The sequence below is a fragment of the Borostomias antarcticus genome, assembly GCF_949987555.1.
Source record: "Borostomias antarcticus genome assembly, chromosome: 28".
Lineage (NCBI taxonomy): Eukaryota > Metazoa > Chordata > Actinopteri > Stomiiformes > Stomiidae > Borostomias > Borostomias antarcticus.
The window spans coordinates 1,271,450-1,298,763 of NC_140261.1; the positions used below are offsets into that span (position 1 = coordinate 1,271,450).

The 27,314-nt window shown below is 44.8% G+C and overlaps 1 protein-coding gene across 1 annotated transcript in view; it reads left to right on the top strand.

The window, feature by feature from the left end:
* Positions 1–839: 839 nt before the first annotated feature.
* LOC311326606 (alpha-1A adrenergic receptor-like) overlaps positions 840–27,314 on the top strand; it is a gene marked incomplete at both ends in the record, with an annotated part of 29,098 nt that continues 2,623 nt past the window's right edge. The window contains 3 exons of the mRNA XM_084459542.1: positions 840–862; positions 1,215–1,342; positions 17,423–18,430. Of these exons, the coding sequence (XP_084315668.1) occupies positions 840–862; positions 1,215–1,342; positions 17,423–18,430 (1,159 nt within the window). The remainder of the gene's footprint in view (positions 863–1,214; positions 1,343–17,422; positions 18,431–27,314) is intronic.

Below are 27,314 nucleotides of genomic sequence, written 5' to 3' on the forward strand. Positions count from 1 at the left end.
GGAACACTGAAAATATAGACTATATATAAACTACACAGAAATACTGTAGCTACATATAAAGTAGAATTTCACTGGCCATGTATAAATATCTCCTCAGAAGCTGCGTTCCTGTGTTGTGTTGTGTGTAGATTTATATCCGATCTGCTGATAGTGCTAGTGTACACCATGTATAGTACAGGCAGGTACTGATAATGTTGAACATTTTTAACGTGGTTTATTATGGCTTTAGAGGACTGTATTGAGGCTAACCACATGAATCTGTGCTCCAGAAGTTCAGTCAGTCTGTCAAATGTTCTCTGTCAGAGTAAGGACCTAAGATAAGTACAGACAGCGTATAACTATTGATTTATAGAGGCAGCAGGCCTGGGAATTGTCCCTGCTCAGTGTCCCTCTGTTAGAGAGGGGGAGGCAGTGTACATGTAGGTTTGAACTGTCTCCTGTAATACTGTAATTAAAGCAAAACTCCGCACTGGTGCATTGACATAACTTGAGTGAGTGGCATTACACTGGAGTGTGTGTGTGTGTGTGTGTGTGTGTGTGTGTGTGTGTGTGTGTGTGTGTGTGTGTGTGTGTGTGTGTGTGTGCGCACACATACATGTGTGTCCTCCCCCGAAGATTTCGTCAACTTCTTTGACAAGAAGGTTAACAATATCAGACCATTTTTCCCAGGGACCATTTTTTATACTCAAATATATATTTGACTAACTACCCAGTACCCACTAACCTTAATTCTGACCATTAGCAGGAGTTGCTATCATTGTTTACTATATCTTCACCAGTTCATATTCATTATATAAGTCGGACACACCGCAGTGAAGTTGCTGACTGTAGGACAATTCATGCCTAAGGGACAGGCCAGCAGGTAGTGTGCTGCTGTTGTCTGATGGAAGACGTCAATCTCATTTTTATGTTCTGTCTCACCCTGCTCTCCTAGCGATATTACGGTTATATTCCAGCTCCATGAGCACATTAGCCACCACACAACTGCACAGCATCCTGTCTCTGTACTTTTTCCTGACGTTAGTAGTTCATGTCTGACTTGGTGTCCAAAGTAAACCATCAAGTGTGCCATTGGGGGATATTTGGGACACAAAAATGTCGGTCGGGGGGGAATTGTTCATTGACTTCTGTTGAGATCTCCTCAGGGTGGAGTGCTACTGAATCCCACACAGTAGAGTCTCCCTGTCCGCATCCTCCCTGTCCGCATCCTCAAGGGGCTCGGCTGCAGAGCGGGAGGTCCTGGCTGCTAACGAGGGGGAGGTCCCGGCTGCTAACGAGGGGGAGGTCCTGGCTGCTAACGAGGGGGAGGTCCTGGCTGCTAACGAGGGGGAGGTCCTGGCTGGTAACGAGAGGGAGGTCCTGGCTGCTAACGAGCGGAGCAGACCTCCATCTCTGCCTACCGCACAGGAAGAAGAGGACGGGGTGCTTTCCATGGGGCAGGGCCACGGCCATCTTGGCAGGCCTAACACACAAGGAGTAACGAGGGAATAGAGAGGGATGGACGTAGGAGAGGATCGGCAGGGGAAAGAAGAGGATGACGATGGAGGCAGAGAAGAGAGGGGGAGGGGAGTGTTTCCATGGTGGAGGAGAACCATTTTTCTCTTGGCAGGCCAGGCCGGTTTTCACATGGGAAGCTGGCTACACAGGCTCTGGTTGGACCTCCTACGGGGGAGGCAGCAAGGCAGGAAACCATTAATGGGAGCTGTGGCAGTCGAAGGCACGGTCTGTGAGCGTTTGTGTGTGTGGATGTGGGTTGACGAAATACCTACGATGGATTCTGACTCTGACCTCCTCAACCCTCCAGCACTCCTCCCATTTCCTTTGTCAGCATGACGAGAACTGTGCTGCTGTTCTGGAGAGCGAACGAGGCTGAACCTCTAGTTATGAGAATGAAGGTTAAGGATGTGTATTTGAAGTATGCATGTTGTAAGCAAACACACTGACATATATCCCCTATTAAGACTGAGTCAGACCTGCAAATTCTAGAGTAGTGAAGAAGGTCATCACAGTATTGGATGCCTAACTTAGCCTGCGAGTCAGTCAGTTAGCTAACGTTAGCACTTCGAGCAACATGGCTAATGTTAGCTTGTTAGGCTAACGGGAACATTCTGGAAAGACGGTCAGAAAAGATAGCTACATGTTTGTCTCTTCAAGTTCACCCAGCCCTTGAGAGTGGTCCATGTGCCATACAGGAAGTTGCAACCTTTTCTGTTGTGGCAACTCTAAAGGAACATCTGCCATATCTCCAAATCAAATGTAGATAAAAGGGAAGCTGAGGAATGTCCACACTTCTGGTGATACATACTGTAACACCCCTGCATCCTTTGCAGGTGGCGATAAACAATGAATGGTAATGAGGGTCGCGTGCCGGTGGAGTTGACTTTGGGCCACACGTCAGTCAGATCTACGTATTTGATGAGGTCAGGGTTGTTTAGCCACGGCGCAGAGAAAGTTTATGATCCTGTGATAAAACCTTTAAAATTTGGAAGAGAGGGGGGGTATTGAGTTAAGGAGCTTGCTTCCTCCATTTAGGATCAAGTCTACAGACAGCTGTGTGATTGTGATCCAGCATGCCTGTGTGTGTGTGTGTGTGTGTGTGTGTGTGTGTGTGTATGTGTGTGTGTGTGTGTGTGTGTGTGTGTGTGTGTGTATCTTTTCAGAGTTCAGATGCAGAGTGGACCACAGTTAAGTAAAGTCTGGTCGCAGTTATCATTGGCTGAAAACACTGTCACTAAAATAGGCTGTTATTACAGTGTGAAAGATTCACAGTAATTAAAATTAAATCAGTTTAAATGTACTCTCTCCCTACTCCATTTAGATATGATTTACAGAGAGAAATGTACATAATAGATCAAACACTACATGAGTTCATTGCTCTTTGCAGCTTGCTATTCTAAAATATATATAAAAAAATTAACATTACATATCTTTTTGAATATTTTTAGGTATATTTTATGCATTGCGCAGGACACTGAATATCATCTTGACAATAATCAGGGGCAGACGTAAAAGATTGAGTTTACACAGCGGCCATCATTCAAATGCTCGCTAACGAGAAACTCATGACTGTCTGTCATATGACTGTCTGTGATGTGCTCATGGAAACAATTATAGGGGCCTTGCACATGACCAGTCCATCAGAACTGTATGTAATCCAAGCCCTTACCTGAGGGCCAGTACTGTCTGCCTCATCAAACACCATGATACTTTAATATTATGGGATATTGGAGCAAAGATGCCCTGCCAAGGAATATACAGTAGAATCTGTTAGTCCTCAGGTTACATTCAATTAAGCCTGTGTTGAAGGATTTAAACATACAATCTTGCCAACGATGAAATAGGAGCATCGAGTGTTTTGTCCTACAGCAAGTAAATGGCCAAATGCACCCAGTATTAAAATATGACCTGTGTGTGTGTGTGTGTGTGTGTGTGTGTGTGTGTGTGTGTGTGTGTGTGTGTGCGTGCGTGTGTGCTCTCTCCTGCCAAAATTCATTACAAACATCTTATTAATGAGAATAAATATCCTCTCTCCCCACACCGCCCGTGGGCTCGAACCCGATGTTCCCTGAAATGAGCTCTTTCTCCCTCTATCACACAGAGCATTGATCCATCTGCACACAAATTAAATGGCACCTTTTTTATTGTGATTAAGAAAAACAGCCCCATAAGCACACACACACACACACACACACACACACACACACACACACCTTGAACCAGAGAGCGGGGAGGGAGGGACAGAGAGAGTGTGTGTGTTTGATTGAGAGAGGGTGGAAAAGGGAAGTGTGGTGAGAAAAAGACAACGGAGGGGAGGAAAGATAGAGACAGAGAGTCATTCAACACAGTTGTGTGTGTGTGTGTGTGTGTGTGTGGGTGTGTGTGTGTGTGTGTGTGTGTGTGTGTGTGTGTGGGAGGGGGGGGGGGGGGGGTAGAACACACTGTGAATACTGTGAATAGAGATATGCTGTTCTCTGTTCTGATTGATTCAGTCAGACTGCAGTGAAAAACTTTGAGTACAGAACATGTGTCAGTAATATTGAATGAGTCGATGAGAGATCTGACAGGTTGAATCGTACACATTCAAGCACATATGCTTCAGTATAAGCTTCCATACACACACACACGCGTGCGCGCACGTTTGAAAACTCAGTCAAACCCAGAAACACATACTAAGACATGCAAACACACAAACGCTTTCATACGCACAGAAATAAACTCTGCAGCTCTCTCTCTCTCTCTCTCTCTCTCTCACACACACACACAAAGACATGCAAGTCTAATATATCTATCTGCCCTAGTTGCAAGCATCTAAATATTGATGCGCACACAGTTCACCCTCACGCAAACTTTTACCATGTCCATGGAAAGTCAAATGATCTCGGTTGAGTGACACTCGCTCAGCGATGATTCTATTTGAAACATTAGTTTGGTTGACAGACTGGTAAAGTGTTGGTAAAGATCTGGCTTTAGCGAGATAGAGAGATTGGCAGACATACTGTAGACACACAGACCAGAGACCACTCTGACACACACAGTGAAGGTGTTCATCACTAGCTCGTACTGTACCGTACTGTACTATACTGAATGTTTCATCCACACTGGTCTTCCATTTGAGTTAGACATGCATGGTTTCGATATGGGTGGTTCATCGGCCAGAAATAAAACCATTTCATTGTGTAGACGTTAACGGTAAGGGAGCTCACATTAAATAACCATTCATCTTTAAAATAATCCTGTGAGTTACGACCCCTACTCCCACAGTAAATCTTCCATAATCCTGTAGATCTCCCCTCCTCTGCTCCTCCGCTGTGATATAATCTCAGGACATATTTCTCAGGATAATAAAATTACATTCTCAGGATGATAAAATTATCCCTCCATCACAATGGGATCTGCCTGGCAGTGGACGACTTAAGAAATATCTATTTTATTTTGGGAATTTATTTCCATGCAAAGTTTATTTTGACTTGTCATTTTTGTCCTTTTTTTTTACACTGCATCCCTCCCTCCTTCCTCGTCCTCCTCTTTGGAGACCCCATTGGTTCTCAGATGGTCCGTTCCACGGAGGGCCATGTGAGGAGGAGTGATCCAATAAGAGGTCACTTCCATGGACAACTAGTTCCTCTGCTGGCGATGTGGCGTGTTTGATTTAGTCTACCGAATCCGATGAGATCGACAGTACAAACTTTGTCGATTTTCATGACTTTTAATCGAATTTTACTGTTTCCATAAGGCATTTTTAATTCGATATAACATTATTTGCATAAAACGTGTCTACAGCCTCACACAGCTCTCGGAGAGAGAGAGAGAGAGAGAGAGAGAGAGAGAGAAATATGTGTTTGGACACTTCTCGCCCAGTTTCCTGTCTTACATCTATGGTTGTTGCCAAATCATCTGAATTCCACCCAGAGAAATGTGAGTTAAGACAGATGTTAACATTCTGATCCCACATCAAATTCCAGAACGTATAACTTGAATTCGGAGAGCGCTTGCGAAAAAACAGCTCACTCCTGGGAGGGCCGTTACTCAAAGTCAAAGTCAATTTGTTATACACGCAGATGTACGTAACACAGTGCTTTACAGAATAAGACAAAATAAAGAAAAACTGTTTATTAGTAAATGGTATAAAATATAAGAAAATAAAACAGGGCGGATAATATATAAAAGACAATAGAAATAAGACAAAAAAAAAACATTTAAACAAAATGGTTAAGCTTACTCAGTATAAATAACGCTCACTTGCGTCATTGAAGAGTAACCTTTTCAGTGGCGCAACTGGTAGTGATATTTATGAATGGTGGTCATGTGTAAATGCAGATCAGAGGACCTGGGTATGATGTCAGTGTGGGCAAGTTGCAGGAGGGTGTGACTGACGAGTGACACCTGTTAGATCAGCATGTGCACTTGTTGAATGTGTAAGTGGATCAAATAATCAGACAGTGATTCATTGATAAGAAAGCAGCATGGTCTCTCTGGTCAGATGTCTCAGATATCAGAGTGTTCTCATTGTCGTAAGTTGCTGAAATTTAATTTGCATCAAATCAAGATGGCTGCTCAGTGAATCAGGGTAAATCAAAGCTGTAATTAGACTGTTTATTAGCGCTTCTGTCTTATTTGATGACTACGGTGTTAACTGGTACTGCTGACATTGTAACTTGGCTAGAACTACAAAGGTGGGGTGAAAGTGAGTTTTTCGCTTTGTGTTTCTGAAACACATTTAACAGAGATATGACGTGCACCAAATTCCAACCTCCGATACAACTGGAACGCAGCGTTAATTATCTAATGGTCCGAATGTAGCAACGGAGCCAGCCACTAAGCAAGAACATCCACTCAGCACTGTGTGCGTATGTGTGCAAGTTGGGTGTCTGCCAGTTCATTTTCTTCTTCCAATAGGTCAGCCAGGCACAACCACACACACACACACACACACACACACACACACACTACTCGGCCCTTGCTGTTGTCTCTGTCAGATGCAGCGCTCTATCACTTTGATTATGCCACCCGTCGAATATTAATGGTGCTTCAGAAAGTGCCAGTCTTGCATTTTGCCCAGCGAGGGCGGAAATCACCCCCTTGCCAGTTGCCAAGCTTATTATTGATGTGAGGCAGGCAGTAAATAGCGAGTGGCGTGCTGTACTGTATATACAGTAAGGATGTGGGGCTGTGACTGTCACGGCGTGGGTCGCTGTGATAACTTATCCTCGGTGGACAGGGTGGGAGAGAGAGGAAGCGTGGTGAGACAGAGATAAACAATGAGAGATGGTTTTGAGACTGTGTTTTTATGAGAAAGAGATGGGGGTGGGGGGTCTCTCTCAGTCAAACAGTAAAAGACAAAGAAGGCAAGGAGGCAGTTTGGTTTTCATAGAATCTCTCTTCCTCTGTGCATCATCAGGGTTGAGCAGCATCTAAGCCGCTAGCTCATTTTCAGCCGTAGTCCATGGCCAAAGTGTTATAAAAAAAATGCTTCCTGAATTGGGAAAAGAGAAAAGTTAATGGTGAAACATAGAAGTACAGGGCATAGATTGTTAAAATTTGTTAAAAACAAACAACAAACATAAACACAAACAACATAGAACAAGATACCACGGTAGAAGCAAGCAGGACCTACAGTAAGGAGGACAAAATTAGCATTTAATGTTAATTTAGACATAAATTGTGAGGCAGACAACATGCTGAATCTGAATCTCATCTATTGTTTTAACTGATTGCTAAAAGTCCTGGAAATATTTAGTTCTTTGAGGTTGACTTTGGAATTAATTTCCACTCTCATGACCCCTCTGATTGACCAGGTAGACTGACAACTAAAAGCACATTTCCTCATTGGGATAATGCAGTTCCCTCTAGTGACCCCCCGTGATGCGAGATGTACTGGTTAGTTGTGTAATAGCGCTGAGTGGAAGTGGAGCCAAGTCGTGGGCGTTCAGTTGAAGACGGCATTGTTTCAACCATGCGTCATGGATTTGGTGAGTCTGGCAGCAACCCTGTGTCATCTGCATACATTACGATATCAACTTCAGCACATACTGATGGTAAGTCATTAATATAGAGACTGAATCAGAGTGGGCCCAGTATCTATCCCTGCGGGACACCTGTAAGCAAATTCGGTGACTCAGATTGATGATTATGAACAGACCGACAGACTTTTCACCCATTTCACTGCACCTTTAGAGAAATTGAATTTAAATAACTTAGAGGAAACCTTTGTGATTGACAGTGTCAAAAGCTTTTCTACGGTCAAGGAACAAAGCACCAACGACACCACCCTTATCGATAAGATATTTTTTATAAAGAGACAATTGACAGGCTTCCTCCTATGAGGAATTTGCCTTTGTGCATGGCAATAAACATAGCAAGACAAGATAGTGCAAAATACATTGGCGAAGAATAAAATATACCATACTGTCTACAAAAATGTTGACTATAAAATAGACATAAAGTCTGTCAAGCATGCCCAAATAAAAATCTAGGGTGGAGCACCGTACTCCCACTGTTATAGAGAGCACACAGGTGGACCAGGCACATCAGAGATATGAAGCCTATTGGAAAGACAGCAATCTCACTTTTCTAAAATAATGAAAACAATTATAAAATGATATTAGAAATGATACAAACAGTATGTATTGCAATCCTGTTATACAACGGTACATTTGAAGAAAACACAATCACAAATGATTTTAACTGAACATATCTTTCACACGAATATGTCCGTACTCCTGTAGACAACTTAAGACTGCCCTTCCGTGTGTGTATATTCTGTTCTTAGTTCCCACATGGGAGAACATTGGTGAATGCCAAAAACAGCTTGGAAACGGTGTAAGTGGAGTTTAAGAAGAAACGCTTCTTAAGAAATTCTTAAAGTCGTTTGTGAATGAGGCCCATTGTTTTTCACACCTGCAGTAGAACTTGTTCAGGTCGTTTGCTAGGCGTGCGTCGTCAGTGGCCTGGGGGGGATCTCAGTTTGTAGTTTGCGATCTGTCTGAGGCCTTTCCAGACAGAAAACGTATTTCCATCTGCAAATTGATGTTGGAGTTTCTCAGGAGCGTTCTATAGCCTCATTCACTACCTTGCTAAACCTGTACTTGGCTTCTTTGAACTGGTCCTTATCCCCACTCCTACGCACTTCCTCTTTCTCTGTGGCGGTGAAGCAGGGCTTGTCGTTGTATTTGATCTTGGTGGGTTGGGACGCGTACGCTCTCGATGGAGCTGATGCGTGATCACACATTGTCTGTGTACTGGCCTTGCCAAAACTCACAAGTTACAGTTCCCTGAAATTCATTCTTCACTCTAAGACTAAGTTCCACTGATTGTCACACACCTGAGTGTGTGAAATTTGTTCTCCGCATTTGACCCATCCCCTGGGGGAGCGGTGAGCAGCAGCGGTGCCGCGCTCGGGAATCATTTGGTGATGTAGCCCCCCAATTCCAACCCTTGATGCTGAGTGCCAAGCAGGGAGGCAATGGGTCCCATTTTTATAGTCTTTGGTATGACTCGGCCGGGGATCGAACCCGAACCAGGTCAGCATGGCCAACTCCACCTGCCCCATTGCTGTCGGATTCAGTGCCTACTGATAGACGGAGCTTGACAATAGCTGAGCGTAAATAGAGAAAAGGCTCCCAGAGGACCTTCTTGATGTCCAATCTCTTTCCGCATTCTCCTCCTCCCTCTCTGCTGCTAAAGCTGCTTTCTTCCGCTCTAATAATTCCAACCTCTGCTTCCAATCTTAAAAAAAAATATTTGAAACTTTCTTTTCCCTACTCCAGCCCCCACCTCCTACTCCCAACTCCTCTCTTCTCCATGACAATTTTGCCAACTTCTTTGACAAGAAAGTTAACGATATCAGATCATCTTTCCCCCACCCCCGGTCAATGCACCATGCACCAGCCTCACCTCCCCACCCTCTCTGCTCCCCCACCTCCTTTCCACATCTCACCTTATCCCACTTTTCTCCCCCAACAAGGTCCTCAACCTTCTAACATCTAGCCGCCCCACCACGTGCTCCCTAGACCCTGTCCCCTCCACTCTCCTTAAGTCTGTTGCACCCAAACTCCTCCCCTTCCTAACCCACTTCATCAACACATCTCTTGTGTCAGGATGCTTTCCCTCCGCTTTCAAGACTGCCAGTCACCCCCCCTCCTGAAGAAACCATCTCTCAACCCCTCTGACGTCAAAAACTACAGGCCGGTTTCCCTTCTATCCTTTATATCGAAAACACTTGAACGTGCTATCTTTCACCAACTATCTCCACCAGAACGAAGATCCCGGAAAACCATCTCTCATTTTACAATTTGATTTTAAGAGATGATTCAGACGTAAATTCCCACAATCAGACAGTGTGTGAGCTGAGCAGCTTCCTTGTTTAATTATGTAGCCAATCCAAAAAACATTGCGCATTGCTCTCAATTAGAGGATTTATAATACTAATAATAAAACGTTATTTTACCTTCCATACAGGAAAACATTATTGTGACGATAAATTACAAAGCAAAAAAAAATCTCAAATTAGAGCTAACACCTGTGTGAAAGTAGAATATCCTATGTTAAAGCAGTAGGCCTAGAAAGTGGTGAGCGGAGGGTGGGCCAGGGGAATGTTCAATTAATCAATCAATCAATCAATCAAAGCTTTATTTGTATAGCGCATTTCATACCCAGAGGCAACACAATGCGCTTTACAGAGAACAAGGGAGGTGGGCATACGACCCACTCTCTACATATTCCAGAGGGAAGCAAAAAAACAGTAATCACCCGGGGGCCAGATAAGTGAGCTGTAAAAATTCTTCCCTGACCCCTCTCAACAAGGCGATCAAGCAAGCTCCAGGAGTATGTCTACCGGCTAAGAACATTTATAAAGCAATACATTGCATTAAATTACATTTCAGAGTGAGAGAAGCTAAAAGCATCATAGGAGAGAGAACATTCTACGGACATGCTACGACATCCACAGCAGACACGGGGGTATCTATCGGACTTCGGGAGGTCTGCTGGTGACAGTGATTGCCTCAGTCTTCTTTGCATTCAACCTGAGGTCAACCCTGGCACATTCTGCCTCTACTCTGTTCAAGAGCTCCTGTGCCTGCTCCACACGGTTGGACATCAGACAGATGTCATCTGCGTAGTCCAGGTCTGCCAGGACTACAGCGGGGTTTCTTCTAGACTTCCTAGGTGTTATGAAGCCAAGCTCCTGCCCCTGCCCACTGATGGCTTTCCTAAGCGCGTAGTCCAGGGCTACAATGAAGAGGAAGGGGGCAAGAGTGTCCCCCTGCAGCACCCCTGCTAGGATGTCCAACTCCTCACTGTTGCCATCCGGGGTTACCACTCTGGCTCTTGTGCCCCTGTATGGTCTCTATGGCCCGTAGTAGGTTAGGAGGGACCCCGTAGGCCTTAAGGATTTTCACCTCACACACTCCCTGCCTCACAAACTCACATACATTGTCATGCGTTAACGACCCCACAAAACATGCCTCAGAGTCAGCCACATACACACACACACACACACACACACACACACACACACACACACACACACACACACACACACACACACACACACACACACTTGAGGGAGCACTCCGCTCTTGCTGTAACAGATTGGCTTCCACGACACACCAATTTATGAGCTTAATGGTGCACTCAACAGTATTTCCTCTGGGTCTGGCAGTTCAAACCTCCTGTGTTAACATACGTATTGTTATGGCATGGAGACGATGCCCCGCAGCGTCAGAGTTGAACACAGCCAACGTGTGTCTCTGATGCACAGTACGGTCGCGTCAACAGGGCTGTGTAAGGGGGGAACGGGGGAGAAAAACGAACGGACCTAACCCCTTCTGCGCCTCCTGATCATCTCTAAACGCCTCACTCCTCGTAGGTTATCAACATCTGGGCGGCTGTGGCTCAGGAGGATCAGGTTGTCCGATGATCGTAGGGTTGGTGGTTTGAACCTCGGATCCTGATTACATGTCCTTGGGCAAGACACTGAACTCTCAATGAGCAGGTGAGCACCTTGCATGGCAGCTGCTGCCATTGGTGTGTGAATGTGTGTGTGACTGGGTGAGAGGCCTTCGTTGTAATGTACTTTGGATAAAAGCACTATATAGATGGAGTCTATTTACCATCTGATCCCCTCAACCACTGTAATGGGCGCATTTCCCCATCTGGGGATTATTAAAGTCATGTCTAATCTTATTTTATCCTCTTCACCTCCCACTAGACTGGTATGTAGAGGAATTACCTTGATTTTTATCTGCATTCCATTACTTGAGTCTGGACCGGCTGACCCAGGTCTTACTGCTTCCACCCTTGTGCTGGGTTCGATCTCGGGTCCTCTGACTTGCCAACGCATGACACCATACATAAACACGGTATTTAGTGGGCGGTATTTACACTAAGGAGTGAGTGTATCCAATTCAACTCGGTTACACGAGCAGTAACATCAGAATAAAACACAGGCCACTCCTCAAACCACTCTCTGAAGTAACCACTCTGCTTTTTGTGGATACTTGAGTAGAATGAGGCTGCACTGGACAGATAATGTTGCCTGTACATCTGTATTTAGGCCTATTTCACAAGAGCCAAAAAACTGAGCCAAAGCAACCATTTACTTCAAGCCCCAAGTGCACCAAATTACACAAGAACATACATTTTCTATCGTTGAAAAGTTACAAAAACGTGCCTGTATGAGGCAATTAAGTTTGTAGAGTGTGTCGCTTGGGCGGGGCTTATTACATAAAGGTTTATGATGTCTCAATGGTTGGACCAAACACCACCAAACTTTGTAGCCATGTCTGGACACATAAAAGTGAACGGGACCGATCCATTATTGGCCCAATCAAACCTAATAAGGGCACTAGAGAGCTCATTTCCGATTTAGGCCTAACCGCCACGCCTAGATTTCCGAGACGTGGTACAGTAGTAGAAGGGTATGCTAAAAGCTAACTGGAGAGATATTATGCTGATTGGCCATAACTGGAGAGATATTATGCTGACAGATCTGATGCAAAATGTAAAACATTTCAGTTTATATGGTGATCCCTCAAGAACTGAACCGTCTGAGCCTTACCAAAGGCAGTCGAGTATGAAGGCTACACTTTGGCTTAAAGGCTTTTTTTGAACATACCTTTTCAACAAAAAAAAGTAATGTGCTTCAACTCTCCAGCATCACATTCATTTTCTCATTCAGCATGGCCATGTACGGTAAACACAGGATATGATCAAACAGGGTTCAGTGAACCTCAGAGTCCAGTAGCCTAGTAGTCAAGCAGCCTACTGTAGAAAGAGCAATGTAGACCTATTGGTATGATTTACTGATAATTAAAGCAAACATGTTTGTTAAGTACTCCACCACTTACAACATATTTTATTCAAACCTGTTCCACATTATGCTTCAGTTGCATGTAGACCTGAAACGATAGCAGCGCAGTCTCAATTTGTGACACGTGATAATCGTTGGCAGATATTCTTTTGACTGCGGTTAATTTTGGGCAGTCCCATCACACACGTCATTTAGCAGGTTTCTTTTGCCCATATATTTCCCACACAATTTTAGACAATGACAAGTTGCTGAGTGCTGAAGACGTTAAGTGCAGGGGTTTGGGAAAAGTACCCAGTGATGACTGCTGCTGCCCCCTCAGTAGGCTATTCAACAGACACAGTTCAGAGGAAAAGAGGCAGAGAGTGAGAGAGTGACACCTGGACTACAAATTCTTGAGCTAAATTGATTTTCATTGCTAATTAGCAGAACAAACACACTTGTTTGGAAATTGAATCTGAAGACTTGAAAACCTCTACATCCCAGCAAGCAAAGTCTCTCTTAGTCCCTGAAGTCTAAATCTCAGCTACATTTGGGCTGTCAGCACAACACTCATAGACATCTACCATAGCCCGAGCAGGCTAGCCTAGCCCTAAATTAGACATTCATTTTCACGGTGCCCACCCACATCCATTGTATGACCAAAACGTTGGTAGAGCAATTATCAGACTTTCTCAAAAGTGCTAGTTTTGTCAACTTTTTGATCTGAACCATTGTATATGATCATAAGTAACCTTAAAACAGGGCTAAACATGATTTTTCCCTTTACTACTCCTTTAACATTAATGAAAAATAAATTGACTCTCAATCATTTGATTCAATTATCACATAGTTCTACATTTTATTTAGTTGCAGAAAAACCAGAATAAAGAGCAGTGGCATTGAGGCTGATAGTGTGCAATGGATGAAACTACTTGGCTACTTATTACATTTACAACTAAAAGTATTTGTTGTATAGGCTACTTTTATCATTCTATTTCATTTGGTTTGACATAGCCTAGTGCTACATACTGTCATACGTTTGATGTGTCATGCTCAACTTCTCTGACAGATGATGCATGTCTATAATAGCCTACCTGTAGCTAGTTGTCCATGCATCGTCCGACTGGGTTTTTCTGCGATTTCGCTGAGGTTTTCCTCCATATAGGAAACGGCTACACTGACCGTGGTTAAAAGAAAAAGGAACACACGCATAATTGAAGTATTTAAATCCAAATAATTAACGACTGAATTGATTTCAAGTTGCTCTTAACGCTAGCCAGATTGAATGTGACTCTAGCTTGGCACCAGCTGTGTTATTGTACTGTAAGTACTGTAGTGATAGAAATTAAGTGCTTAGGGGAGAGATGAGTTTCAGCTGTTTTTCTTTACTGCCTTGCTTATCCTGTTTCAACCTACTGGCCTCTGTGCCTGGTGTACATTCTCTTTGAAGCTTGAAAGAACAGACCCCTGCTCTGGGCATTTCATGGTTTATAACAGGTAATCCCTCTAGAGGGTAGATTAAGTGACCTCTCCAGGCCAAGTTTATGATTCTAGTGTTTACTAGACTGTCTACTATTCTCGTATTGTGTCATTATTTTGGTTGCTATAATTGCACCCTCTGGAAATCCACCTGGAATTGTAAACTCTTAACCTCATCTTGTTCGGCAAATGACGTGCAAATTATATGTCAGCCAATCAGATTCTATGAATGTCATACTGTACCTGGTCCTAGCTTTGAATATAGAGCTGTGCCCAAGACGAAAAGTTCAGTTTTGGGGGGAATCTCTCTTTGTCTTCTTGCCAAGAGCCCAGTTGCAACTGTATGTATTTTTGGAATAAAGAGACGGTTTTTGAGCTTTCTGATCGAACCTCTACAAATCGTTTTACTCTTTATTCACATCTAGATAGTTAAATTAAATCTAGCATTCACACTGTATGACATAAGCACAGTGCAAGCACCTGCAAGCGCCAGTACTAAAACCCATAGAGATTGCATTACAAGGCCTACAGTACGAAATAAAATATTTTAAATGTAACAGAACAGAACATCGTGGACGATTTTCAACCAGACTGAAATCGTCCAAAAGGGATGGTTCTCCACAGAACACGACTTGACGCTGATAGGACAAAGATATTCAGAAGAAAGACAAACTAGAAGCTAGTAGCTTAAATAGTTTCTTTAATAACCACTGTGCCATTGTGGATGTAGCCTAGTGATTTGCAGTTATAGTGGGTTTCTATAGGCTAATGAGATCAACACAATATGAAGTGTTTGTCTTGACATTGCAATTGTTGGTGTACACGGCGGGAACTAGCCTTTACTGTTGGTTTTGATTGGTCAGGAGTATACATATTATGCAATACAAACCATGGTGCACAACTACATGCTAAATGCTAATGTTAGGTAGCGTACTTGGATGCAGAGTGTCAGGTTTTATCGTTAATAGCAGTGACGGCTGGTCGATTAGGACGATATGGGTAATACCATATCACCACCGACAGACATTCTCATAAAGGCCGGGTAGGTGTACAGGTTAGGTGTGGAGTTGGAGAGAGGCCTCGTGGAGCCAGTAGGAGGAGTGGGAGGAGCCAGGGGAGGAGGCGTTGCGAAGCTGTCTGCGCAAGAGCCGCTGCCGCCAGCCAAACGGTCATGGGACGATGACATCACAGACCTGTACCGAGAAAGAGGAAAAACATTGTACACCCTGTACTTAACAAACATGTTTCAAAATGTTAAGGATGCATTCATAATAAAAGGTAGACCTAGTCCTTCTCAGTGACAAGCTAGTGGCCTCAGTGAATAGATATTGAACTCTAAATCGAGTCGGAGCCGGGATTCGAACCACTGACCCTTCGATCATTGAATGACCCGCTCTACCAACTGAGCTACAGCCGCCCCTGAGTACTCCCCTCAGTCCCAAGAGGCAGGCCCAACCTGGAGGAGACTCCCTCCAAGTCCTTGGCCATCATCATGCCCTCTGTCAAGAGCCAATCGGGGGAGGGCCCACAAAATCTTAGTGGCACCAGGTCAGCGTGGGTACACTGCCACTCAATCCCCACCGTCATTTCTGTCCCTTAACCTCAAGACTCTTCCATGGATCTAGACTCATACATGCGGATACGCTAAAGTGTCTTTACATTAATAATCTACCAACTGTGAGAATTTCAAACAGTATTTTGCCTTCTTTCAAATTTTTTAAATTGCTCCATTCAATGAATTCCACTTGGCTCGGAGGACCACCAGCTGCAGCCTTATGACATAGTGCTTCTCCTTTAATGCTGAACACTTCCTGTCTTGCTTTGAAGAGCATCCTGCCGGTGCATGTGTGAAGTCCAAGAAGGGGTCAGCCGTCCAGTAAGTCGGGGGCCTCCAGCACTGACCCCCATCAGCGAGCTACATCCACCTGATCCCAGCCTCTCACCCCGAGTCAGGTTATCTGCAATGTACAATGTTACACTGATTGTGTTTGGTGTCACACTGTAACAGTAAAAGGAAGTGATATGAATGCTATCAGGTGCCATGTTTTTCCTCTTTCTCGGTACAACAGTCTGTGATGTCATCGTCCCATGACCGTTTGGCTGGCGGCAGCGGCTCCTCGCGCAGACAGCTCCAGCCAACGTCTTCCTCTCCCTGGCTCCTCCCACTCCTCCCCCTGGCTCCTCCCACTCCTCCTACTGGCTCCACAAGGCCTCTCTCTCCAGCTTCACTCCTAACCTCTACACCTACCCGGCCTTTATAAGAATGCCTGTCACTATAAACATGCATTTTCCCTTTACTACTCCTTTAATACTTGAATCATGTTTCCTCAATCCTCTCTTGTGCAAATAGCATATTAAAATATATTAAATCCCAGAAAAAGTTAAAATCACCATATTACTCCTTTAATTTACATTATTTTAAAATCCAAAACAGAAATGAGTACGGTTGGAGTTAAATGGAGAAAACTTACAGATGCTTAAGGAATGTATAAGTTATTATTTTAGCTAGTTAAATTATCTTTAGGTAATCTGATCATGGCTTAATCTATCATAGGCTGAGTTTGAAAAACTACAATCTTTTTATATATTCTAGGATTGAATGATGAAGGATTCAATATTATTTTTTATTTGTCACAGTGAAATGCTGCTGCTCCAATATTATGCTACAGATAAACTCTGATACTCAATTCTAAATTACAAATAGGAAAGATTGGAAGCATAGGGTTGAAAAGCAAAGTGTTAGAATTGTATTTAATCAAGAATAGCCTACTTTAATACATAGCAAATCTCAATTTATCCCCTGGCTTGGCTAGCCTGCTTGGGCTATGATAGACGTCTATAAGTGTTGCGCTGACAGCCCAAATGTATCTGAGATGTATCCTAGACGTCAGGGATTATGATGGACGTATATTAGCAGAAACATTTCTTGCTGGGAAGCTGCGTCGGCAAAAAGAAATGATAACCAACTTCCAAGATCTTTCTGGCTAGAAGTGGGTTACGCATACAGTAGACAACTAAATCGGGGCTATAGCCAGTCGACACGTCCAAATGACGTATTTTGCTGGCTGGGATCAAACCATGTAGGCTGGTAACACTTCGCCGAGCTGTAGCCTAGTACAGATTTATTTTGGCATGGAGTTGCTTGTTTTCAAGTTTTACAGCTACAAGTGATCTGTAGCCTGCTATGGGGGACCTCTTTCGTCAAAATGAATCTGAGCACTAAAGATGCGGCAAACGTGTGGAAGGATGGTTCATCTGAACTTTTCAACTGGACGGAGTCGGGGACATCGTCTAACTTCTCCAACTCCACGGGCAACCGGACGGAGATCGGTGTGGTGGATCTTACCCGGGCCATCCCTCTCGGTATGGTCTTAGGGACTTTCATCACGGCCGCCGTGGTCGGGAACATCCTCGTCATCCTCTCGGTGGTGTGCAACAGGAACCTGCGGACAGCCACCAACTACTTCATCATCAACCTGGCCATCGCGGACCTGCTCCTGAGCAGCATTGTGCTCCCAGTGTCCGCCACCTTGGAGATCCTGGACTATTGGGTGTTCGGACGGATCTTCTGTGACATTTGGGCGGCCATGGATGTCCTGTGCTGCACCGCGTCCATCATGAGTTTGTGCGTAATTTCCATAGACCGCTACATCGGGGTGAGCTATCCGTTGCGGTACCCGGGCATCGTGACTAAGAAGCGGGCACTGCTTGCCATGCTGGGGGTGTGGATCCTGTCGCTAGTCATCGCCATCGGTCCGCTGATCGGGTGGAAGCAGCCGCCGTCGGCAGACGACACGGTGTGTCTCATCACCGAGGAACCCTTTTACGCACTGTTCTCCTCCTTCTGTTCGTTCTATATCCCGCTCGGCGTTATCTTGACAATGTACTGCCGCGTGTACGTCGTTGCCAAACGGACCACGAAGAACCTGGAGGCCGGGGTGATGCGGGAGAAGAACGCGGGGGAGTCCTCCGCACTCAGGATCCACAGGGGCCGCCAGCAGGTGCAGGAGGACACCGGCGATGCCCCCGCCAAGAAACAGAGTTCACTCATGTTAAAACTTATGAAGTTTTCCCAAGAGAAGAAAGCGGCTAAAACTCTTGGAGTCGTGGTCGGCATGTTTACGCTTTGCTGGCTACCGTTCTTCCTATCACTGCCCATCGGTAAGTAACCTACCTTTATCCATGTTAAACCCGTTCCTCTTTTGTTTTTAAACAGAGACACGTTGTAGCAGGTTAACATATCATAGCTATGATTAAAAAAAAAAAAAAAAAATCTGGGGGGAAAAAACAATTTAGCCTACACAAAGTTCGCCATTCACATAATTCTGGTGGATGAAATAAATGTAACATTTATGACACATTATGTCACATGTAATCCCATCAGTGAGCTATTTTATTGCTGCAAAGTAGCCTAAGGGAGGGCATTTTTCATTACAGTAGACCAGAGGGTAAGAGCACCTAGATTGTAGAATGCTCTTCCTCAGGATTTGAGAGCTGCGGCATTTGTGGACATTTTTTAAGAATTAAGCAGCTAAAGACGCTTGTTTAGACAGGCGTTTGTCGAATTAATTTGACTGTATGTTTATGACTGTTGTCCTGTTTCCTGTGTTTAATTTTGTTGATTCTTTGCGTGCATTTGAATGTGAAGCACTTTGTGAGTCCTCTCTGTGAGACGTGCTATATATATAGGCCTATATAATTACTAATAGTAGGCTAATAGGCGCACTGCTCTATAAATCACACATCCATCTGGCACAAGTACAGACAGGTGAAAAGCTATGGTCCACACCAGCATTCTCACTAGCACACTAGCCTGATTTATTTATCACTACAAGATGGTCACAGGTGACTCTAGTATAATGCGACTGGCAGTGTAACTGGATGCTGGTTAATTGCTTTGACTTGGAGAATGCACCTTTTACATTGTCCGATATGTGGCCTATGTAACCTCCAGGGTCTATTATTCGCTACACGGTGATCAACACACAAATGCACACAGTGAATGAGCGTTATGTATGTATGTATGTATATATATATATGTATGTATTTGTGTGTTGATCAGTTGCCTTGGGTCTCTGAGAAGATCTGCGTTTCAGTGGCCATGTGTGGTCAGGGACTTCATACTGACCATATGAATGGAGTCATGGGCCGATGCAGTGGAGTCCTGGCCCAGTATCAGAACGGTTCTGAGAGAGGGTTTAAGCCTCTGTTCATCCCCACAGGGAGACAGTCCTGGGTGGTTAGTGGGGTATGAGACAGTCCTGGGTGGTTAGTGGGGTAGGAGACAGTCCTGGGTGGTTAGTGGGGTATGAGACAGTCCTGGGTGGTTAGTGGGGTATGAGACAGTCCTGGGTGGTTAGTGGGGTATGAGACAGAGGAGACAGTCCTGGGTGGTTAGTGGGGTATGAGACAGTCCTGGGTGGTTAGTGGGGTATGAGAGAGAGGAGACAGTCCTGGGTGGTTAGTGGGGTAGGAGACAGTCCTGAGTGGTTAGTGTGGTAGGAGACAGTCCTGGGTGGTTAGTGGGGTAGGAGACAGTCCTGGGTGGTTAGTGGGGTATGAGAGAGAGGAGACAGTCCTGGGTGGTTAGTGGGGTATGAGACAGTCCTGGGTGGTTAGTGGGGTATGAGAGAGAGGGGGCAGTCCTGGGTGGTTAGTGGGGTATGAGAGAGAGGAGACAGTCCTGGGTGGTTAGTGGGGTATGAGACAGTCCTGGGTGGTTAGTGGGGTATGAGACAGTCCTGGGTGGTTAGTGGGGTATGAGACAGTCCTGGGTGGTTAGTGGGGTATGAGAGAGAGGGGGCAGTCCTGGGTGGTTAGTGGGGTATGAGAGAGAGGAGACAGTCCTGGGTGGTTAGTGGGGTAGGAGACAGTCCTGGGTGGTTAGTGGGGTAGGAGACAGTCCTGGGTGGTTAGTGGGGTAGGAGACAGTCCTGGGTGGTTAGTGGGGTATGAGACAGTCCTGGGTGGTTAGTGGGGTATGAGACAGTCCTGGGTGGTTAGTGGGGTATGAGACAGTCCTGGGTGGTTAGTGGGGTAGGAGACGGTCCTGGGTGGTTAGTGGGGTAGGAGACAGTCCTGGGTGGTTAGTGGGGTATGAGACAGTCCTGGGTGGTTAGTGGGGTATGAGACAGTCCTGGGTGGTTAGTGGGGTATGAGACAGTCCTGGGTGGTTAGTGGGGTAGGAGACGGTCCTGGGTGGTTAGTGGGGTATGAGAGAGAGAGAGGAGTCTTGGCTCAGAGTCTATTTCAATCTCTCTGTGTTAATCAGCCTTAAGTGGAGTCTATTTCCTAACCTTACCAGACCTGTGTGAGGATGACTGAGGATGAGAACTGTGAGAAAGATAGAACTGAGTCAACCAGATAGAACTGAGTCAACCAGATAGAACTGAGTAAACCAGATAGAACTGAGTAAACCAGATAGAACTGAGTAAACCAGATAGAACTGAGTAAACCAGATAGAACTGAGTAAACTATACCCAGACAGCAATCCGATCAGGGCCATATACAGGCCAGATCTGGCACTTGTGGGAATATGCTGGGATGGCCGTGTCGTGAACAGAAGCAGTTGCATTGTGGGAACAAGCACATACTGTGTCAGTCTGACGAGAGACATGAAAGACTAGGGATTTCAGGCACCATCGGAGGTTGAGGGGAAAGATCCGCAGTGCGTAGTGTGGATATCTCCTCTCTTCTCACGTATGTACTAAGGTTGGATGTGCGCACAGCTCGTTTGCCTTTTGACCATTGGAAGTTCCAAAATTCATCCAAAGGAAAAATTACATTTTGATCATTTTAACATGAGCTAAATAGTTAGGGCTTTCTTCTTGGTCAACTGACGGGCAGAATTTTGGGGGGGCTTGTTTTGGCCGGGCACCTTTTTTTTCCTCTCAGACCATTTTCCAAATTAGGCTGATTATTCGTTAGTATTCTAGCAAATAACTATTAATTCTTTATTTGGCATACATTATTCATCATGGTATTTTATAAGGATATATTACTTATTTTTTGTGTAGGCCGCTTTGACCTTGAGCAGTAGAGCAATTATCAGACTCTCAAAAGTGCTAGTTTTGTCAACGTTTTGATCTGAACCACTGTATATGATCATAAGTAACCTTAAAACAGGGCTAAACATGCATTTTCCCTTACTACTCCTTTAAGCGTATACATGTACGTTAAATTATTTCAATCGGATTGAGAATCGGACTCCACCTGTCTATGTAAACGCAGCCAATGAGGGAATTAGTACCTGCTCTTCAAAAGTACTAAATAGCACACGCAAATACAATCACTGAGACTGCTTTCAGGGCTGGTAAGTCACTGATTGTGTGCTACAATTATGTATTTGCTTTTTATCCTCCCATATTTTGCATGCTAGGGCATATTAATTTTCTCCAAAAGTACTAATTGGATAATTGGATTGGAGCGTGCAAATTCACGCACTAGAAGGACACAATCCTCCATGCACACCGTTCATAGATCACCTGGCACATTTATTTGCGGGTATTAAGACCTTTGCACACATTTTTATACGTGCAAACCTTCGATCAGGCCGTCTGTCTGTTGTGTTGTGTTATGATACGATCGTATCGTGTCATAGAGAATCCCACAGCTGGCTGTCCACCATCCTCCAGGGCTTGTTTGCTCTCACTGCCCCAGTCTCCAGTCTGCTATGGGCTGGAGGGTTGTCCGATTGCTTGTAGTTTCAAATAATATTTTTTATAAACCCAACTAAACTGTCGGAAGACTCCCTGTGTGTGTGTGCATGCATGTGTGTGTGAGAGAGGGAGACAGATCAGGCCTGAGCTGTCGATGCATTTGTCATAGTTTCATCACAGCCAGAGAGAAATCATTCTGAATCAGTCTTCGGGGGATAATTATCCCCGCCCCAAACACGCACATAGCTAGAGTGTGTGTGTGTGTGCGCTTCAACACCCAGCTGCAGTGCTAATGTGCTAATGAAGATTTCTCACTTCTCAAGATGTCTCATTTATGGACTGCAGCAGGAAGGGTGCCCAAACAGGACAAACTCTAGTCTGGACGTCCAGCCGCCCAGAACGATTGGAGTGTGTGGGAACACTGTCTTGACAGGCGAACTCCTTCAGCCAATTATCGTAACAAAACATAGATCAAACTTTTGCCAAATCCAGTCGGAAGAACGGCAAAAACGTCTTGTCCACTGAGAAACTCCACTAGTGCGTACTCTTGAATCTATTTCTGCAATAACTGCACTTATGGCTGTTTATTCTTTTAAAGTTAACTTTCCCGCTCATTGCTTCATTCTACTAGCAGACTCCTGTTGTATTTCTCTTCATCATCTACGGGAACCAATCAGGGACAGGAGGTGGAACAGCAGTTAAAATGCAGTCTCCTGATTGGTGCCCCATTTTCTGGGAATACTCAAATTGTTCTGGGCGACTGGAAGTCCAGACTTATCGTGAAAACATTTTTGTTTTGTTTTGCGATGCTTCTGGTTTATCAGATCAGAGAAACCCACACTTGGTGCCATACAAAGCTCTTATGCGTATTGCGCCTGTGTGAGTCTTGTAATACCACGGTGCTTTAATTACATTTTTGTGGCCGCGTGTGTGTGTGTGTGTGTGTGGGGGGGGGGGGTGGTTAGGTATCACTATCACTGAGAAAAACAGGATATCCTGCTTCCATAAGATGTCCCTTGTGCATGTGTGTGGGGGAGGGAGGGTTGGTAAGGTGGAGAGAAGTGAGATAAACAGGATGCCTTGCTTTTGTAAGATGTCCGTTGTCTGTGTGTGTGTGTGTGTGCGCGCGCACGTGTGTGTGCATGAGTAGGAGAATGAGTGTTTTTCTTCAGGAAGAGTGTGCAAACACAAGTTTTCAAAGAGGGATGAAGAGCATTTTTTTATTTAACCTTTATTTATACAGGTAAAAAAAAACACGTTGAGTTCAGAGGACTCATTTTCAAGTGTGACCTGTTCACAATCATTCAGCACTCGTTACACTAAGTTACAAACAGGACAGAATTACAATAAAACATACAGGACTATGTGTAACAATAACAACAATAAAAGTCGGAAGTCTAAAAGTGCAAAGTGCATGGGGGATGAGAACAGGGGAGAGTTATCTTAGAGTGCAAGAACATGACATTGGCACACTCACTAAATCAGACAATAGTCCCTTAAACCTTGTGAGTAGCCCTCCACCCTCTGCTGCTTCATTTTCAGCAAACGGTTTACACCAAAGCATTTCAACATCATCACTGTGAAAGACACTAAAATCTACACCTTCAAAAATGCACATAATCAACGGAAACTCCCTCTAAACAGGGACTGCTGTGTTCCCCTTGGCCTGGGTGAAGAATGTTCTCCCGTTTTTTTGGCTCCGCCCAGCGACCACTGGCGGAGGGTATATTTTTGGTTGCGTGTTATTTCGTTCGTTCGTTCGTTCGGTCACATAGCTTAATGTTGTGTCTCTGTCTACCATGTTTGTCTCGTCTGTTACTGCCCCTATGTAAAGCGACCTTGGGTTTTATGAAAGGCGCTATACAAAAGAAAGTTATTATTATTATTATTATTATTATAGCAGGATTAAACAAAACCTACCAGAGCGATTTCCATGAAACTCGGTGGAGGGGTGTATGGGCCAAGTTGGAACACACAACATTTTGGTGCGGATCAGAATCAGTGGGCGGATATACAAATTAAAAGAAAACAACATTTGCCATACTTGGACCGGCTTCCTTCCCTTTATATCTACTTCTCCTGCCGGATTTACCATACTGGCGGTGGGATGTAACTGGACACGTTTGCCCTCAAGTCACATCACACGGGGGAGGGCAGGACAGGACAGCAACATGAGACCCAGCTGGACACTACAACATTGAGGGACAGAGGTACATCATTATTCCAATCACTGCGGTGAGAAAACAGAATCCAGCATTAGCGCTTCAGGACCCTAGTAGCTGTCATGGTGGATAATGTAATAAGTAACATGTGAGCATATTAGTCCAGGGGGCAATACTGATATTTTCACAAATTGATACCACCCAAAGTGACCAAGTAATTTTGGCATTTTTGTCTTCTTAAATGTCTCTAGTTTTATTTTGGTATGATAATCCTGCCTATCTAGCAGCCCAATAAAGGATTTGGTATTTCTGCGATTTAGCGCCCCCTACAGGTTCACTTTTGCACAACCCGCGTAAAATGGTAAATATTATGCATGCTCAGTACAGCTGCACTCCTGCATTTGTGAAACCGGTCTCCAAACACCCACATGAGACAAAAGAGAAGAGTTGATAGCTGGAATAAAATGGCCTAGTTAGTATATATCCCAGATATAATGTATGTGATAGCCACAACTAATGTTGGTCTACTGACAGCCTTGTTGAACCAACTTGCAACAGTACACACACACGCGCATGCATCCATCTCCAAATGCAGTAGCTACAAATCATACAATGCTGCACTTCATGGCTCCTGACAATCTGTGTGGCTAGCCAACTAGTCATACAATGCTCAATGCACAATGCTCCTGACAATCCTATTGTGTGGGTAGCCAACTAGTGGTGCAATGTTAAGTTTCCTAACAAAACTAACTCAATTCCATATAATCTCTGTCAACACTTTGTCAAATTGCCAACTCTAACTCAAGTAAGTTACACTAGCAAGCAAACGTCAGCCTAACACATGCAATGTAGTCACTAGCATGAGATCAGAGACCCTGTTTACACCTTGCATTAAAATGTCTGTAGATAATGATTAAGCCTGATCACATTTACATCTGGCATTAATATGCGTTTCGAGTATCTTCAACCCGATCCGTTTGAGATCCGATCGACTCCGTCCCGCTGACAATCGAACGTCACATCCTGTTTGTGCTTGAATATTTTCGTCCGACCAAATTGAGAGTAGACACTTTGTCTCGTCTGGACTCCAACCTTGACCAGGATCCATTGCTTTCTTGCTAGCTTGCGCCTTGTCTTTTCCCGGCTATGCCTAACCTGGACACGTTCGTGGAGGCGGGATGGGACCAGCCTGCTTCCCTGCTACATCCCTTTGTGAGAACTACCAGAGTTGCCGGCTGGAATGAAGTGATGACGACTGGCTCTCAAGGTCAAGGTCAAGGTCAACTTTATTTATAAAGCACGTTTAAAATCAACCGAAGTTGCACCAAAGTGCTGTACAATATATAAAATAAACTAAAACAAAAAACAGAATAAAGTGCACATAATCACAGAACAATAAAAGGACAGGACACAAAACAGGACAGGGGATGTAGGCTATCAGGCCTCAAAAGCCAGTGAAAACAAGTGCGTTTTAAGCTGAGACTTAAAGAGCCCTAGGTTCTGTGCGTGTCTAATGTGTGGAGGGAGGCTGTTCCAGAGCTTTGGGCCAGCCACCGCAAAAGCTCGGTCACCCTTGGTCTTAAGTCTCGATCTAGGGACTATTAAAAGAGTCTCGGAGGAGGACCTCAGGGTTCTAGATGTCGCCCGAACTTGAATCAGTTCAGCCAGATAGTGGGGGGCCAAACCATGTAGAGCCTTAAAAATAAACATTAAGATTTTAAAATCAATCCTGAAGCGAACAGGAAGCCAGTGGAGGGAGGCCAGCACCGGTGTGATGTGGTCCCGCTTCTTGGTTCCAGTCAGGAGGCGAGCAGCAGCATTCTGGACCAATTGCAGGCACCTCAGCGACCTCTGGTCAAGGCCCACATACAAGGCACAAGGCATTACAGTAGTCCAATCTTGAAGAAATAAAAGCATGGATGACTGTCTCCAGGTCCTTAAAAGAGAGGTACGGTTTCACTTTGGATAAGAGCCTCAGCTGGGAAAAAAGAGCCTTTAACCACAGAGCCAATTTGTCGCTCTCCACCACTGGAACCTGACATTGCCACGGTCCTTGTGCCTGGCTACTCAGCTTGGGGTTTGGCTAGGGAGCCCTCCAATGCCGAACCCAAGGACAAGACCACTCTGTCCTTGGCGGAGAAGAGCTATGTGCTGGCAGCGCAGGCTGTCGCAGCGACTTCGTCCGTTGCCATGCTAGCTATCTACATCGGCCAGCTAGCCAAGCGAGAATAAAACGCTCCAAAGTTTGCCTGTACTTTACAAGACTCAATGGCAACAATTCTCGTTGCCAGAAGTGCAACCAGTCTTTTGCCTGTAAGGGAGGAAATACAAGCAATCTGTCGAAACATTTAGCAAAAGTTCAGTCCCTCCACTTCCACTGTACAGACTGAGGAGTGCCATGGAGGAGCTGTTCTCCGATGAGGACCGGGAGTTGAGGTCGACGATCCAGCAGAACACCTCCTTGTCCCTCAGCGAGTGCGTTGATCTTGATCGAGCTCTACAAACGCCTGCCTCCCATCCCCATGGCGGAAGATCCTGTGATGTGGTGGTGGGAGAAGACATATACTCTGCCCCCCCCCCCTTCTCCTCTTCTCATTTAGTCATTCAAGATGAATAAAAGTGAGTGATAAGGGGGGGGTGTGAATGTCTTTGTGTCTGAGAGCCTGGGAACTGCTGCAGTCTACGGTTAATGCACTTGACCGGCATTGTAAACAGGTGGCAGAAAGCATTACCCAAAGTTTCTTAGTCCAATAAAGATGTCCTAAAAAGGCCTGTCTTGTTATTTTCTGATGCAGACAGATGAGGTCTGTATCTGGGCAGCTCTGACAGGTCATTTCACACATGATTGGCCGGGATTAGAGGGCACTCACAATCTCTTCAGGAATGTGATATTCATTTGGGCAATCTTCTCCTCAGAGACTTTTAGATAATACACACACACATGTTTATATTCATTCACAACACACAGGCTCTCTCTCTCTTTCACACACACACACACAACCACTCTATCTGTCTGTAGTAGGAGAGAGAGAGAGAGAGAGAGAGAGAGAGAGTGAAGGGGAGAGAGGGGGCACTGTCACTGATCCAAAACAATTTAGAAAGTTAATAAACTATAACTGCTCAAAGTGCATAATCGTTGTTGTTTCTGAAAAAGCTAGGTTTGGACACAGCTGACAGCTATTCGGCTAAGGTGAGCTAGCTAGCATTAGCTATTATCAAATGGCT